The 18360-nt window shown below is 36.9% G+C and overlaps 1 protein-coding gene across 29 annotated transcripts in view; it reads right to left on the bottom strand.

Moving 5' to 3' along the window:
- INPP4B (inositol polyphosphate-4-phosphatase type II B) overlaps positions 1 to 18360 on the bottom strand; it is a 747875-nt gene that overhangs the window by 318243 nt on the left and 411272 nt on the right. For 21 of the 29 annotated variants that reach the window (XM_070608969.1, XM_070608970.1, XM_070608973.1 and 18 more), the window contains 2 exons: positions 12834 to 12952; positions 10649 to 10765 (listed from right to left, as the gene is read on the bottom strand). In XM_070608969.1, coding sequence (XP_070465070.1) covers positions 10649 to 10765; positions 12834 to 12952 — 236 coding nt within the window. The other 8 variants (XM_070608994.1, XM_070608987.1, XM_070608988.1 and 5 more) reach the window with 7 other exon arrangements.

The following is an 18360-nucleotide window of genomic DNA, read 5'->3' as shown; positions in this document are numbered from 1 at the left end:
GGATTATTCCACCACTCTCTGGCTTGCATCTAATTTTCCGTATCTACTTTTTTTCTCTTGTTTATGCCATATATTCCCACATAAATAGTGTAGATTTCCATATAATCCAATTCCAGTCCTTTCTGTCCTCCCATTCTTAGAAAAACTTTCCTTACCCTCCCTCCCCAGCGCCTGCCTCTAGATTACACAGTCTCTTAGATTACCTTGTAGGAGTTTAAATGTAATTTAGTTTACACATTTAATTAATCCACCTGAAATGTATTTTTATACATGGAACATGATGAGACTGTCATATTATTTTGTTCCAGATGGATCATCATTTAAGCAGTTTTTTTTATGTTAAATAATCCCTTCTTTACCTACTGAATTAAAGCCATCTAAATCAGTGTTAATTATCCATGTATCCTGGAGTCTGCTTCTGGATTTGACATCCTGCCTCACTTCTCTATTTGTCCATTCCTATGATCAAACCATACACATCCCATTGCAGTGGCTTTACGTTATATTTCGATGTCTAATCGGGCAAGTCTTACTACTCTTTTAAAAAATGTCCTTGGCTATTCTTGGATATTGATTTTTTTAAATAAACTTTAAGATCATGTTATACAATCCTCAACATCCCTCTCCATAAAAAATACTTTTGATATTTTATTTGGAATTATACTAAGCTTATAAAGTGAATTTGGGACAATTTATATTTTATGTTATTTACTTTTATTCCAACACAGGTATGTTTTGCCTTTTGTAAAGGTCTTATTTTATAGCCTTCAATAAGATTTTATACTTTCCTAAGTAATTTATACAATAAAAGAGAGAAACCATTGCTTTTTAAATATATTTATCTTGTAACCAACCAACTTACCAAATTATCAAATTTGGTCTTTATTTACTGAAGTCTCTTGGGCTCTCTAGACATTTAAATCATATCAACAAAAAAATAGTTTTGTTTCTTGCCTTCCATATTTTATACAAGTAATATAATTTCCTCATGGTATTTTCTATAGCCTCCAAGAAAATGTTGAATAATAATAATGATAGTGGGTAATTTGGTGTCTAATTGAAATAATTTTAGCATTTAATTGTTTAGAACATTTATATTATCTTACTAGGATAGACTTTTATTATATTCCTATAACGTAATTGATTTCTTTTTTTATTAGATGTGGCCATTAGATTTATTAAATGCCTCTTTAGCGTTCATTGACATAACCAAATGAGTTTTCTCCTTTAGTTATTGATAAAATGTATTATGTTAATAGATGTACTAATATTGAGCCATTCTTGCTTTCCTGAAATAAACTCTTAGAGCATATTTTTCTTTTTCCACATAGATGAATTCTACTGAATACTATTTCATTTATAATTTTTGTACTTATTTTTAACTGAAATTCAGTTAAAGTTTTTTTAAAACTTTCATCAGATTCAGGTATACACTTATCTAGCCTTCATAAAATAAACAACGGAAGCTTTCTATCCCCTCCCCCCAGCATCCATAGGCAGGTTATATTGCTTAGGGACCTATTACGGAGATTTGTAAAACAATACCCATAAAAGGTATCTGAAAGAGTAACTACTCCCCACGTAAGCTATATACCTGGTTCAAAACTGACTGCCTAAATTTCTGCTCCCTTACGATAAGGGATCAGAGACCTTCCTAAAACTTCTGGAGCAGACACCTATCAAATTAGATTTATGCAATCATGACTAAATTTCAATCCATGGACTCCAGAGTCCCAAACTAGACTCACCTGCAACTCCTGCAACCACTCTTCTCAGTGATCTTTTGATGCCTAAAAATAAAAATGCTCCCTGCTCAAAACCTACGAGAGTGGAAAATTAAAAGCCATTCTTGAATGATGGATGGAGGTAGGACTCAGTAAGAGTCCAGAATACCCTTAGGAAACATAGGGTAGATTATGCGTCTCTGTTTGTGATTAACATTAATACACTTGCCCAGTTTTGAAAAGAGAATAGAAAATGGTCTGACCTAATCATTTCTGTTTTAAGCGGAAAAAGGCAAATTAACTCCAGGTATTGTTTTTTCTTTTTAAAGCCAGGTTAAACAATGTTTCTATAACTCACACATTTGTAGACAGTAAAGGGTGAAAATACTGAAACTATAGTTGTGCTGATCTCCATGAAATAAGGATGTGGCTGCCTCATAGTCGACCAGCCACTCTGCTATGGCCAAAAGATTTTAAATTTGTTCTGCTTCAAGAGTAATTCATTTTCTTATTTCACGGTCAAAGAGCCAGTCTTTCTCCATGCGAACACCATTACCTTCTTGAGGAAAGTGAAGACATATCAATGAATACCCTTTCCTCTATTGTGGAAGTCCAAACAAAAACAAAAAACAAAATCCCTGAACAGACAATATAGAAGAACTCTGTGTGAGTGCAGAAGGCAGTAGCATAAAGAAAGAACAGGAATATGAGTGAAAAGAAAAAACAATGTAAAGAGCAGCATAGAGTGTAATGCACTTGATATGTAAAGTACAGAGAAGGAGAAATAAAAGAGAGGGGAATGCAAATATATAGAGAGTAGCATAAATGCTAAAAGGAAGAAGTTAAATATCTAGCACTTCTGCTTCTGGTTAAGATGTAAAATGTTGCAAGAGACTGTCACTCCCATTGGAACACTGAGAAGTGAGATACACTAACAAACCATAGCTTTTGTTAAACCCTTCAGAAAACTGAGGGTGTAAATAAACCAAATGAAAAAAATACAGAGAGTGACAGACCCTTCCTAGAAGAAGAAATGCTCATGGCTAGAATCAACCTTGGCTGAGCAGCAGGAAGAGGAGGATCTTTGAATGAACTTTGAATGAGCCATGTGACCTGCCATGAGACATTTGAATCCTCAAGAGCCCTAACCACAGCCTGAGTCTCACTCATCCATCTACTCGTTCCCATGGGACTTTACATCGTACAGGAGGGTATGCCAATGTAGGATGAGGGCATGAGAACAGAGAGATTCATGCTAAGTTGCACAGGGCTTTCTCTAAGGCACAGGCAGCAGATCAGAGATTGATTCCACCACGTCCTAGGAAGAAGCTTGGGAGAGAGGTAGGAGAGCAGTGAGCTGAAAAAATTGCTCCAGGAATCTAAGGCTGGTTTAACAAACAAAAATGAATTAATGTAACTCACACATCAACAGAATAAATAAGAAAAATATATAAGCATCTCAATCCATACCAAAAAATAATTTGACTAAATTCAACACCATTCATAGTAAAAACGATAGAAAGGAATTCCTCAATCTGATAAAAGGCATTTATGAAAAACCTACAGTTAAGATCATATTTAATGGTGAAATATGAAACACTTTTCTCTTAAGTTTTGGAGCAAAATCAGGAATTCCACTGTTACCACTTCTATCAATATTATAGTGAAAATCATACCTAGCCAGTGCAATAAGGAAAGATACAATGTACAATGCCTGGAAAGGGAAATATGTATCTTTCATTATTCACAGATAGCATGATTGTGTATTTACAAGACTCTATGGAATCTATAAAAAAATTCTTTAGAACTATTATGTGAATTTAGCAAGGTTATTAGATACAAGGTCAATATACAAATAATTTTATTTCTTCCTATTAGCAAATGACAATTGAAACTGTATTTTTGGGGCCGGCCCAGTGGCACAGCGGTTAAGTTCGCACGTTCCGCTTCTCGGCAGCCCGGGGTTCACTGGTTCGGATCCCAGGTGCGGACATGGCACCGCTTGGCACGCCATGCTGTGGTAGGCATCCCACATATAAAGTAGAGGAAGATGGGCACGGATGTTAGCTCAGGGCCAGGCTTCCTCAGCAAAAAGAGGAGGACTGGCAGTAGTTAGCTGAGGGCTAATCTTCCTCAAAAAAAAAAAAAAAAAGAAATTGTATTTTTAAAAATACCTTGTATTTTAGCATAAAAAACCATTAGATATCTAGAAAAGTCTAAAAAATATTATGACCTGTATACTTAACAGAAATACATTGCTCGTAAAAGCTTAAAGACCTAAATAAATGGAATGATATACCTATCATATTCCAGATCAATAGACTCAATATAGTAAAGATGTCCCTTCTCTCCAAATTGATCTATAGATTCAACACAATACCAACTAAAATCCCAACAAGCTTTTAAAAGAAATTGACAAGCTGTTCTAAAATTTATGTGGAAAGACATAGGCTCTAGAATAGGCAAAACAAAAACAACCACCTTGATAAAATAGAACAGGCTGGCAATGACAGAGGATTTTACCTGATTTCGGGACTTACTATAAAGCTACGATAATGTTATTGTCATGAAGCTAGATAAACAGATCAATGGAACAGACAGAGTGTCCAGAAATAGGTCTACATGTATCAGTAGGTAATTGATTTTCCAGTCAAGGCACTACCTAAATCCAATAGAGAAAAGAGTCTTTTTTAACAAATGATGCTAGAATATCTAGACATCTACATTAGAAAAAAATAACTTTGATCCCTACCTCATTCCTATTACAAAAACTAATTTGAGATGGATTTAGACCTAAATATAAAAGCTAGAACTATAAAACATTTTGGAAAAAAACATGAGAATATTCTCATGGCCTAAGGAAGGAAGATTTCTTAGAGCACAAAAGCACTAACTACGAATGAAAAAATTGATAAACTGGACTTAATCAGAATTAAAAATTTCTAATCAACAAAATACACCATTAAGGAAATTATCAGGCAAGACAAAGACAAAAAAATACAGTGACACATATATTTAACAAAAGCACTTGTATCCATAAAATATGAAGAATTCTTACAAATAATAAAAAGAAAATTTTTTTAAAGTAAGCAAAAGACTGGAACAAACAGTTTATTTAACAAAAAGATAGATGAATGGCCAATAAGCACAGGAAAATGTGCTCAACATAATTAGTCATCAGGAAAGTGCAAATTAAGATCACAATGAGATACCACCTCATACCCACCAGAATGTTAAATAAAACTGATTGACAATATCATTGTTGGTGGAGTAACCAGAAGTCTCATACATAATTAATAGTAGGAGATTAAGCTTATATAATAACTTTGATGAACAGTTTGACACTTTCCAGAAAAGTTTAACACACATTTGCCCTATGACCTATTCATTATAACTTTTCAGTAATTAACCTTCAAAATAAAATCAAATATCCACACAAATACTTGACACTCAAATCTTCACAGACACTTTGTTCATCGTAGTCAAAAGCTGGAAGCAATTAAATGTCCATCAATAAGAGAATGAATAAACAAATTGTGGTATATCACTACAAGATAATACCATTCAGCAATAAAAATGGGTAGACTGAGTCACTCAGCAACAGGAATGAATCTCAAAAGATGCCAGATACAAGAGAGCACATATTAGATGATTTCATTCACACAAACATCAACAAGAAAAACAAATCTATGTTGGTCTATATGGGAAAGTGGTTGACTCAGGGTGTGGGGGGTGGCAACTGACTGGAAAGGGGCACAAGGGAACTTTCTGGAATGATGGAAATATTCTATATCTTGCCTTGGTAGAAGTTATGTGGTCATATGTAACCGTCAAACTCATTGAACTGAACACTTAAGATCTGTCTACTTTATTGTATGTAAATTATATCTCAGTAAAATACAGATATGCTCTTCATAAATATATACCGCTTACCAACCAGTAGAAAGGTAGTGAAGTTATTTACAAAAGGCAGCAACATTCTAGAACTCTGAACTACTTCTGTATTGAATCAGTAACTCCCCTTGAGAATTATCATAACACAGAGAGGAGCATTCCAAAAGGCAAAGGCTGAGTCAAGGAACAGGTTGAGAGGACCCCATAGTATTTACACATAAAAGAAAAGGGAAAAACAAGGCCAGGGGGACAAAAAGCAAAAGCTTGAGACATAAACTTAGCCACTTAACAGGTAATAACAGCTATTTTTTCATGAACAGTAGTTGGCATTTCATTATAAAATATTTAGACATCTGCAATTAGGTATGCATCCTTAATTTAAGTGCTTACAAATTTTGGATATGGGTTTTTTCCTATAGTGGAATATCGGCTTTTTTCCTCAATTAATCAATTTTTCAGCTCCACATAAAGAATGCCTTTAAAGTATCAGTTGAAGTAAAAAATACCATACTGTGGGATGTGAAAATGAGGGAAATCCTATCAACAATATATGTACCATAGCGTAGCCTGGAAAAAATAAAGGATTTTTAACTTGGCCTACTTAAGTTTTCAGAATCCAGATTTCTTCTTTTTATAAGGGGCATAATAATACTTCCCTCAAAGAAGTTTTGTGGAGATTAAAGAAGAAACAATAATATATTATATTTATAACATAACTGTGTTATAAACATATCATAGCTATAATATAACAAACTATAGTTTATATAACATAAACTTTAAGATAATACATTAAACATAGTGCTTAGTATGTACTTAGTGACCAATAATCTTAATTTCTTTTTCCTTACCTACTGTACTGTATCTTCTAGATAGAGAGGAAAGCCAGCTCACAGAATTTGTATCTCAATAGCTATAGTTAGACTTTACCTTCTAACATGTCAATATAGAAAATCAAGCCAAGCCAAAGTACACTAAATGTAAATGGTTTTATTTTCCACAGAAAAACATATAAACTGAACTGGACACTTCTGTCTAGGGAATTGTACTAGAACTAAATTGCCTTGGGCATGTAACACACACAGGATGCAATAAATTTACATCCAATCTTGATAAGGTCACTTTTTCCGTAAGGTATAAACAGGAGATTGCTAGTAACTGGTAACAGAAACTGTCTTAGGACACATATCCTCACCTGAGAAATGTTCAGTGTCTCCTGGACAAGGGACTCTGTCCTGTAAGCTGAACATCTAACAAGCTGGGGCTACAGCAAACACTTATTTACTCTAAGAGTGAAAGGAATGGGGCAACGTGCATACTGCAAAATACATCAGAAATTCAAATTTCCACCATGAGCAAAATCAATCCTGTGACCTAACTATATGTTTGCAGATTAATGGCTGTCCTCAGCTGGGTGTTGAAAGAGCCTTGCTCAGTACCTTCCAAAACACCACTTGCATGGGAAGGAAGAGAAAGAGAGACCAAGCTGTTGACGTTCTTTTCCTTCATAGATTTCTCCTTCCTCTGAGGTTTTTCTGTAATATCTGAAAGACCCAGATTCCCAGCTTATTTCCCTAGGGCTGAAGACTGTAAATGATGTGCTAAAAATACTTTTGTCTATGTTGTTTCAGTTTCTAGGAGTTTTAAAATAGAGCCTACAACCAGCCTATATCCAGAAGATAGCAACTTCCCTGTTAGAACCTGGGCTCGCATATCCTAGCCACAGGATTCAATTTCAAGTATAAAGTCCCCATCAAACAGCTGGATGTTAAAAGAGCCCATTTCTCATTTTCCTTGAGGAAAAGAATAAAAAAGTCACTCTAATTCTAAGGATGACCCAGTCACCACTATACCCATCTCCCCACTTGTCAAGTGCTCTCTATCCATCTTCCACAGAGGGAGACTTACTGCAATGAATGGGAAGGATGATGGATGTAGTACGAGGAAACAATAGTCATTGTGAATCAACTGTTGGACTCTTCTCATTCATTACAATGATTAATTGCATTTCTGCTGAAGTGAACAAGTAAGATAATCAACCTTAGGATCAGTTATTTAGAAGAATACAAGAAAAACAAATAGTTGTTAGATAATAGTTGCATAGATGAAAGGTTATCATTTCTCTTTAAAAATATCTAATATTAATATGTTTTTAAATGAATATGAAACAGCAAAGTAACAAATTTGTTTGACTGGTTAACTCCTAGTAATGATAAACTCAATAGGAAAAGTTAAGCAAGTTGGTCATCTGACTCAACTACTTAGTATTCAGCCAGTAAAGAAGATCTCATTGTCCTGGGTCAGCCTAATATGATCAATGGTTTGCCAGGATCAAACATTCAAACTACTTTTAAATACATGTAAATAATTCATTAATTTTCCAAAACACACAAATATTCATCATCTCATTTCTTAAGCTTTGAAAGTATCATGATCTTAAAATATTTAGGTTGCTAAGTGCTCATAATTATAAATTGTACTTTAAAACCACTTCCTGTTTCCCCCTTCCTCACTCCACTCTGCCCCAAAGAAAAACTTAAGAAATGAGAGAAAAGGTGCCAGGATAAGGACTGTATGTCCACGGGGACTATTAGCATATTAATGAACTGTGTTTCCCTTTACACTTCCATCACCAAGCTAATTGTCAGTTATTTTAAGGAAGAGGTTATGCCTTAATTAACAGCACTTGGTAAATGAAAGCCGGTTGCATTTCTTAAGTATGTTCAAATTTCACAAGTCTTATTTCACAGCAGGAATTCCAGTTCATCCAATACTTTTACATGATAACACCTCCGATCAAGGAAGAAAGTCATTAAAAGACCCTAAATAATTAGTTTCCAGAATAGAAGCCAACAAGAAGTATAATTAATGAGTAAGCTTATTATTTATCCCTAAAGCATTAACAGATATGCACATTTTAAATGAGGGAGATTGAAAGGGACAGAAACATCTTTGGTACTTAGTATTTCTAACTCTGATATTTCTAAGGATTTAACAAACCCAAGGGTTTAGGGGCAACATTTTCATCTCTGTAGCATAGTGACCCTTCCATCTTCTGTCCTGTCTATGCCATGGCACTATTGGGAGGATTGAATTTGATCATGTGCTTGGAAGAACATAAAATCCCGTAGTTGCTGCTTTGTTTTCCATCATACTGATCATTTCTCTGCTTTTTTTCTCCTTGGCCCAGTTGTATCACCTCCTCCCACCAGCCTCTCAAACCGTATCTCCCTCATTCCCAACTTTATGATTTTTCCCCCGTTCTCCCCATTTCTCTCTCTCCTATGGCAGAAAAAGGAAGCCTTGCCCAGTGGCTTTGTGCAGTCTATCAAACCTGGTCCCTGATCTCCCAATGCAGTCCACTCCTTTTCCATGTCACCTCAAAAACAGGGAGAATGAAGAGAAAGGAAAAAACAAACTTCCAAGCAAACATTTTTTTAAAGTTGCCAGTTTTAACCCCAATTTTTTGTCTCTTAAAATAGTTTTATCTTCCCCTCTTCTTTAAAGTCAGAAATAATCAATGTAGGACAACTTAAGAAAAAACAAATTAAATATGGAAAAAGATTTTGGTTAATATTCCCTTATTTGACTTTTACCATTTATGAGGGACCGTGAGGCAGTAGTCAAAATGTTAACTGCCATAATAATAGCAGCAATTTACACATATCAATTAATCTGTAGCAGTTAGTCTTCTAAATATTTTACATATATTAACTTATTTTATCTTTACAACAACCCCACAAGGTAAATATTACAAACGAAGAAACAGACACCCAGAATTAACTCTCCCAGAGTCACAAAGCTGGTGAGCAGAATAGGAACCAGTCTGCCTTCTAGATAATTGTATTGGACTGCCATAACTGTTCTAGTCTACGTATATGCTGTGCATTTAATTAGGCATTTCTTCTGCAATTTTAAACAAATGAACTTTCCTGGGACTAAGATGAGTAGAAATTCCTCCAATATAGAATATTTTTTCTCTATTAGACATCCCCACCATCTATCTATGTTATATATTTTGTGGTAAAGAATGGAAAGAAGAGAAATAGTCAAGTGGGGCAGAAATGCCTAAGTGAGGGAAGGCAGGGCAGAGTTTAAAGCCACCTTTCCCCCAGACCTAGACAATGTAGTGCGTGATTCTCCAAGTCCAGCCGCCCCTCTTAGCTTCAACCAGTACTCTCCCAGAACCTACTGCCCCACCTGCCTTCAAAGTGTTTTCTAGCTTGAGCTTCACCATTGACCATTAAGACTCCCATAACCCCCTGCCTTGAAAACAGACAAAAATTCATGCTAACAGGAGAGATTTAAAGGAGAGGGTTCCCTTTCAACCATCCCGTTCCCCACACCTACCCAATAGCATTCCCTCCTGTCCAAGAATTTTAAGAGTGGCTTCTAGAGATAGTGCCAGGGTACTTAACTGTTTACCCATAAGGTCTCATTCAAGTGGAGGAAAAGTCAGAGCCTGTAGGAAGTGGAAGACTGAAGAATCTCCGACAACAGACCACAGGGACTTTACATGACCTTCACGTAAAGAGGCCAATTCAAGCTTCTGCCTAGTGCTTCCAGTTACCTCCTCTGCTTGCTTTGGTGCCAGGAATAACTTCAGGAAAACAGAGGGAGTTTCTCTCTTTACAGTTGTAAAAGAACCAACTGTGAAAGTAGAGTACTTTATCAATCCCCTGTTTTAGAATAATTACAATGCCTAGAAAGTTTTCAAACATTATTTAATCTCTTCCACTTGCATTCTGCTCACAATATTACTCCTTCAGCAACTCTTAAAACAACAAAAATGTAACCCAAAAGTTCAAGCCAGCCTTCTGAAAAAGAGGAAAATCTGTTTTGAAAGCTTTTGCTCCTAACCAATTGCCAATTTGGCACTAGGCCAAATGAATTTGGAAAAAATCCCAGTAAACTATAAACATAAACACAGGACAAACACTTTCTTTGAAAAATGCCAGTTACATTAAAAAACCCAATAGTTTAGAAAAGCATAATTCCCTTTCCCAAAGAAAGAAAGAAGTACAAGTACTTACAGTGTCTTGAGACTTATCCTTGACATCATAGACTGTTAGCTTTATTTTGGTCTCCTCATAGATGGGATAGTCAGATGGGAATGTGACACCAGTCAGAAACAGTGGGTCTCTTGTTCCCTGTGACAGCACAAGCAGACAACTTTGATTCAGTAAGGCAGCAACTGCAGTCGGCAGCACGCAGTGACATATGAGAATGCAGAAAGTGTGCCCGGGTCTGTTTGTTTTTCTAGGAAGTAGTTCTATTAGAAGACAGAGCTGAATTGCCAAGTGATGCTCCTGGGCAACCACTTGGCCCAAGGCCCCAAAGTACTGATAGAGCTGTTGATAGTAAATGGCCCTGCATCGTTGTCAGAACTGCGAATAGTCTTGAAAAACTCTTTATTTTCATTATATGCATAGCCCTTCTTTAGACTCAGTTGTCAGTCGATTTAGAATACATTTAATGGATATAACCTGTAATTTATGCAAATAATCTAAGATATTGACTGATTGAATTAAAATGAAGCTATTTTCTCAGAAAGAACCATTTGGTAATCTCATGCTGTCCATTTATTTCCTTTCTATAGTGATTCAACTGAAAGCTATGCTCTGATGGTATCCACTTGTTTTTAGATGTTTAGCTGTGTTTTTTTCTCAGACTGATTTGAAAACTAATGAAAGAAACTAAATATGATGGATTTGGGGCTATGAAATTACTAGCTCAGGATGCAGAGCAGAGGCTATTTCCATGCCTCCAAATTCATTTTTAGAGAGCTGACATCTAATATTAAATTTTATAACTATATTTAAATATATATATTGCCAAATATTATTGAGGCACTTGCTAGAGTGCTGTAAACCATCTGTCTATGGCAGTGTCTGAAAACCCAAGTTGTTCATTTATTCATTCACTCTTTCTTCTTTTCACTCACCAAATACTACTTTTGGTTACACTCTGTGTTAGACAGTGAATAAAACAGCCAAAAAGTTACATATGTTCAAATATAAAATTTTGAAACGTGTGAAAATAAATACTTTCTTTTAAATTAAAACAATATTTAAAAAAATAATTAAGTTGGAATAATACCTGAAAATGTTTTCCATACAAATGAACAATTTTACAATCATAGTCAAGTTTTCTTTACATGAATAAGACTATTCTTGTTAATTCGACTACAGCATTAACTGCAAATTATACCAACATTGGAACCTCAAGTTCCAAAAGGGCAGTTTCAAGGCTATATGTAGGATCTGGGTCAGTCCCATTAAAGAAATGAGTCGAGTTTAGTCTGAATCATTTCTTCCATCAACCCGGCGTCAAGGGGCCAGTCAGCACTGAGCAAGCCAGGCCTGGGGTAGGCTACTCAGTTTCTGGCAGAGAAACTCCTCATTCAAAACAGACAGGGCTCACAAGTCTAAGAAAAGCATGCAGAGGTAAGGAGTTTAGAATACACTTTCGTTAGTCCCAGATGCTCAAATAAATATCTCTCATTCACTAAGGTTGTGAAACGTGTGATGAGAACAAAATAATCAAAAGGGAAACACTTCCTCTTTTGAATCTGATCCAACACCATAACAAGTTTCCACCTGACACATTTTGAATATTATATTATTAACAATAAATGTAAATAGGAAATCTCTCATCTAATGAGTAATATTTACACATTTTGCCTAGAAGCATTAGTTTCTCAAATTAATCATCTACTTTTCTTTGAAAAAAATCATACTTTAAAAAAAGAAACCAACAGCAGAGAATATAAAGTTTCCACAGACAGACTGAAGAATACAAGAAAAAGTGAAAAGGGCAAAAATACTTAGTGGGTTTAAAACTTTGCTCGGTAACTTTATGACTTTCTTCTTTTCCCAAAAATAAATATTCATTCCATTTAAGCTAAAAATATTCGGGTTTTTTTTTTTTCTCTATTTGGTGCTCTATTAGAGGATTCAACGTGGAAATTTTTTTATTTACTAAGGAAAAATACGATCGTTTATGAAAAAGGCACGTTCTTCCTCCGTTTGTTTATTCTGGTAAGTTACCAATGCATGCTTAATAACCTCAGGTATGCTTTCCCAAATGACAGAGGACAGTAACAGCGTAGCTACAGGGCATGAACTAACTTATTTTAGCTGTTTGCTCAGATCCAGAGAGAGATTGAGAGAGACAGAGCGCGAGCGTGAGAGTAACGCAGGCAGACGGCATGCTCACCTCCACAATTTCCGTGCTCGAGTATCTTGTCAGACTCTGCTCCGCGGGGTGGATTACTGAGATCTGCACCAGAGTATTCAGCTTCCGATCACGGACGGGAGCCACAAGATCCTTGCATGCTGGCAGTGACAGAGGAAAGAGAAAGAAAAGAAACTAACACCATATCTCGGAGAAAACTTCTGTCCCGGGCTGGAAGTAAACTTCGCTACGGTGCTGAATGAAATCTCCTGGGACGCTGGCTGATTGTACAGAGGAAGTCCCTTGGAAGTACCTTACAGAATAGGAAGTCACGTGCTGTGGAGCTGAATTGAGAGTTCATTTCCACTGACCACATTTGCAGCTCTTGTAAGTCTCGACTGCCTTGGGATCACAGCTCCGATGCATGACTGCACACACCGCTGAGGGACTTGAGTGACTGTAATTAGTCTCCTAGACTGACTAAATTGATTTGGGCCATATCCGGGAAACTTTACACTCTCTTCCTTATTGACACTGGCTGGATTGGTTCAAAGGTTCGAAAGTACACTTGGTCCTTACCTATGTCTTCTCTACAGCTGACCTCTTTCGGTCATTACCCAGGAACAGAAACTGGAAAGAGGGGCTATCCTACCACACAGCACACAAGCCACAAGGGAGGGGCAGAGGACGTGTTAAAAACACCCTCTGTCTGGGATTCCAGCCAAGTCTGGGAGGGAGAAATATAGAATCAGGATGGGTTAATTTTTGCCCAGGGGCCACAAATGTAAGAAATTTCCCTTGAGACACCAGGCTCATATTACAGACTCTCACCACCATACCATATTTCCTTGAGTATTTTCTCCTCCCACATATCGTTTCCCCCATTTAGGGAAGAAAAACCCAGAAAAATATTCTTTTTCAGCAAGTCCAACATCTCCTCTCACTATGCTTTCTCCCCTGGCTTTGAAATAGTAATTTTACTACCTGCAGTTGGAGTGCTAAGTATGATGCAGTGTCCTCACCAGCGGGGGTTCAAATTCAGCTCAGCTGGTGGCCTGAGGCAGGCAGGAGCTGTGATGGGGGAACTGAGAAGTGGCCCTGGGTCCTGGATTCGTGGTGAGAGTGTGCTGGGCTCTATACAATCCCTACCCCAAACTTCTAACCAGTGAGGGAAGGGAGAGAAGGACCAGAGTATTTAAGTTACGCTGTGGTACTGCAGTCATTTACAGGAGCCCCTCCACTGGGATGGAGGTACTACGGCTTAAATCTGAAACTTGAAAGCAAAGGAAATTATCAATGTAATTATCACCTCTCAGTCACTGGCAGATCACCTCACTTATAGAGGAAAAAGCAGGGGCTTTGGAATGAAACAGGCCTGGTGTTTGTCCAGCTCTCCTAGCTAAGCAATGCTGGGCAAATTATTTAACTTCTTGCCAGACTTTGAGATCCTTTTACTCCTGTCTGGTATTTTGTCATAATTTTTCCTTATTGAAACCACATTTCTCTAGCAATACAGGAGGGCTTAAGAAAGCATGTGTAGAAAAAAGAATAGCTAGAGTTTATTTAGCCCTCACTATTTTTGAGGAATTTTGCTAATTATCTCTTTATTTCTCAAAACAGTGCTTTGAATTATTATTTCAGTTTTACATATTAAGAACAAGAATATGAGTGCTCCACATTTGCATTACTAGAAATCTCTGGCAGTTTCCTTAATGTCCCACCCATCAGCTCCATTTCTTTTCTTGGCTACCGAATTCCTCTCTGCACAATGCCACCTCTCTTTGGAAGACCCACTCCCTTGATTCTTTCTTGTCTAACCTAAGAGATCTACAGTTTTAGAAAATACTGATGTGAGGTTTCAATAATGTCAACATATTGCCGGAAGGAAAAAAAAAAACAGCTAGATTTAAACTTGACTCTTCTTCGGTGGTTATTTTGATCATTTCCTCTACTTGCCTTATGAATGTGTTTAATTTTACCACTCATTCTCTTGGTTTTCTGCTCACAGTACAGCACTCTCTCCACTTACTAACATATATCTGTCCTTGGATTTTAAAGCTGGAGTCACCTTGTTTCAAATACATGCATCTTGCCCACTCTCTGCCTGTAGTCTCTACCATATGATCTTACGACACTTTTGCTCAAATAAGACACTCCTTTTCTGATTTCTTATCAGGCTTGGTTGTGGGCTGTGGTTAGTTCTCAGAAGCGAGCAGCTGTTCTCCATTTTATCAGAGAAACTCTCAGACTCACTCTTGAGAAAAACAGAGAAAATCTCCATTAAACTGAAATGTTCTGTCCAACTCAATTTGCAGATCCCCTGATAGTGATGAAGTAAAACAATAATAATGACATTTTGTATTTCTTTATATTCTATAGCGCTAAAACCAGGCAAAGAAAATAAGTCACATCTTGGGCTGCACATATCTCTTTTCTTCCCAATAGCCCAGAGCATTTACTGTTCCCCAAGGCTTATACAGCAAGATGTCATGGAAAGATCCTGAAATCAGTCAGAATTCCTGAGCTGTAGTCCCAGATTCCTTGTTTTCTACTTATGTGACGTTAGGTCACAAAAGCTTAGATAGTCAATTTCCTCACCTGTCTACCTATTTCTCAGGGTTGAGTTGAGAAAGAAACTAGGCCCTGTTTACGAATGGACTTTTCTATGCAAAAATAAAGTTTACTAATATCATTATACTAATATTTACCAATATTACTACCAACATTTGCCAATATTTGGTGTTTTGTTATTTTGTAAAATGGATTTATTGACTTAGTCATATCCAGACAGCTCCTTAAAAGTTGTTACCAAGTCCAGTATTTCTTTGTAAATACCAAACCAGTGTATGAGTCATTGCATTTCATAAAGTGAAACCTATGCACACGTTAGGTGTATAGGAGGGTGATGAACGATGAGTGATTGGATTGCTTCATGGAGCTATTACTCATTTGATCGCTATAAAGCTTAACCGGCATTGGAATAATTCAGTAGCCAATTGAGAAGCCTTAAAAACGTGTTTTCAAAAAGTGTTATATCAGTCTTCCAGACGTACTTACCATTGCCTACTACCCAAACAAAACTCTAGTCTAGGAGTGGCCTGCATAAACGGCCTTCCTCAACTCACAAGACTAAAAGAATGTTTTGGGGTTTTGCTTCACTTGTTTCATCTCATCTTTTTAAGACTCAAGTCAAATGAGGAGCAACACATAAATGCCTCTCTGCAATCATTCACTCATCAGTAGATTTTTACTTTTATTTCTGCCTTTTTACTGGCTTCTCTTTGGACTGAGCTATTTAAAAGTATGCGCAGAGCCCAGAGGAGTTTAATTATACAAGATGTTGATAGGTTGGGATTCAAATGTGCTTGTGTCCACTGAATTGACTAATTTTTACTGAAAAGAAGAAAAAATAACAATATAGAATAATTTTTTTAAAAAAACTATAATTTGAAACTTTTCTTTAGAAAAAATAAGAGCTACGAGTGACTATTTTTCCTGTTAACTTTGCTACAGTAAATAACAACCTGAGGGCTCATTTTCTCTTGCCAGCTGTGCCTGAGATGCCTACAGGCGTCCCCAGCTCACATTTGTACAGGAGCCAGACAGCTCTCACTCTAGTAGAGGAAAATCCCCAGTAGAAGTGTAATGACAAAAATAAATGGAGCTTCAGTAAGTCAGGGGAGGGGAAGGCACTGAGCAAACTGGAAAGCCTATGCTGCATCAAAAGAGGGACCTCATTTCAGACTCACTGCTTGAGGAAATGAAAGCCCTCTGTGGCTTGATTTTAGGATTTGTCCAAAGCTTGCAATCCCAGTTACTGTGTAGGCTAAAGCTGTAAGAGTCACACAAAATATATCTGTAACTGGATTTGACCTAATGACCAGAAGTTGCCCACCTCTGCTCTAGATGCTTAAAACTACTAATTAGATTCTTAGGAAGAGAGCACAGATCATTTTTGGCTCCTGTAGTTCCAATATTTGAAAGACCCGAAGCTAAAGGGCAGGTATCTTCAGAGTTCTTGTTGAGTTAAATAGTCCATCTACCCCAAAATACTTTTTTTTAATAAAATATCAGTTTTCACTTCATTCAACCATCATTTCTAAATCATGTCAAGTCTACTGAGTCCGTGGAACCTTTCCATTACTCTAGCCCACTTTGGCTGGGATCCTAAAAATGTCTCTTAACTCGTCTATCAGAGAGCTCAGTCCCAGCAAGAATCAATTTGAAATAGAACACAGCTATTGGTTCAGGTGCCTTTGAATTCAGCAGCACTGGCCGAATCCTGTTCTAAGATCCATATTGGATAGAGAGAACACAAATAAGCAGAGGGGTCTGCCAAGGGCAATGGCATGAGCCACCAGGGCAGTGTGAGCTCATGGTTGAATCCAAGCAAATGTCTCTTTCCCTTTCAGAATGCTTTCTTCTGTAAGTCAGGTCATTTTTCTTGCCTCATCCTATTTCATGTCTCTTCTCGCCATTCTGGGCTGGTGGCATCTAACAAAGTTTATCCTCTTTCCTCCGGAACAAAGCAATGGCCACAAGCAGAGGAGGTAGGGGTGGGGGACTTTCCACATTTCTACAATTCTCTTCTTAAATTAGCCAAAGGAAAGTTAAGCTTAGAGGAGAAACCACACAGCGTAGCATATAGAGGATAAAGAAATGTGGTTTTTCTTTCTCTTGAGATAAAACTATTTGAAACCAGGATCTAACCTAAGGAGCTATGTGACTTTGGATAAATTACTCTATCTCTTTCAGCCTCTATTTTCTTATTTGTAAAATGGAAATAAAAGGACAAATTTCATAGACTTGTTATAAATATTATATGAAGTAATGTATATAGAACGCTAGGCACATAATAGGTCCTTCATTTATTATTATTAAGATTAATATGAATATACTTATGCATTAACACAAAAATGGATTTTATCCATCTAATATTCTTACAGTAATTAAATGCTCAAGATGCTCCAGGTTGCTCCTGATTTTGTGTAACTTTATTCTTTTTCAATAAAAGCACTTTATTAAATATATAACTGCGATTTTTAGGGACTTTCTTGTTTTCATATAGACAAATAAAAAAAATTTTAAACCCTGTACTGGTTTGTTTACTAATTTCAGAAATCATAGGTATCATTAATATATTGCCTTCTGTGAAACCAGATGTGCACACTGAGACTTGTTAATTTCACCTCTGACTGGGCACTTCCAAATGAGAAGCCAAAAATAGCAGAAAGCTTCCTTCCTTTTTTTTTTTTTTTTTTGAGGAAGATTAGTCCTGAGCTAACTGCTGCCAATCCTCCTCTTTTTGCTGAGGCAGACTGGCCCTGAGCTAACATCCATGCCCATCTTCCTCTACTTTATATATGGGATGCCTCATGGCTTGCCAAGCAGTGCCATGTCCGCACCCGGGATCCTAACCAGTGAACCCTGGGCTGCTGAGAAGCAGAACGTGGGAACTTAACCGCTGCGCCACCAGGGCGGTCCCAGAAAGCTTTATTTTCTGACTGTCCTCAGATGTACTACAGGTAAAAGGTCAACTCACCATCCAAGTGGGAGTTTAACTGAAAAG

This window comes from Equus przewalskii, chromosome 2 (genome assembly GCF_037783145.1).
Source record: "Equus przewalskii isolate Varuska chromosome 2, EquPr2, whole genome shotgun sequence".
Lineage (NCBI taxonomy): Eukaryota > Metazoa > Chordata > Mammalia > Perissodactyla > Equidae > Equus > Equus przewalskii.
Note: the sequence above shows the minus strand (reverse complement) of the source record. Positions and strands in the feature narration are given on the sequence as shown.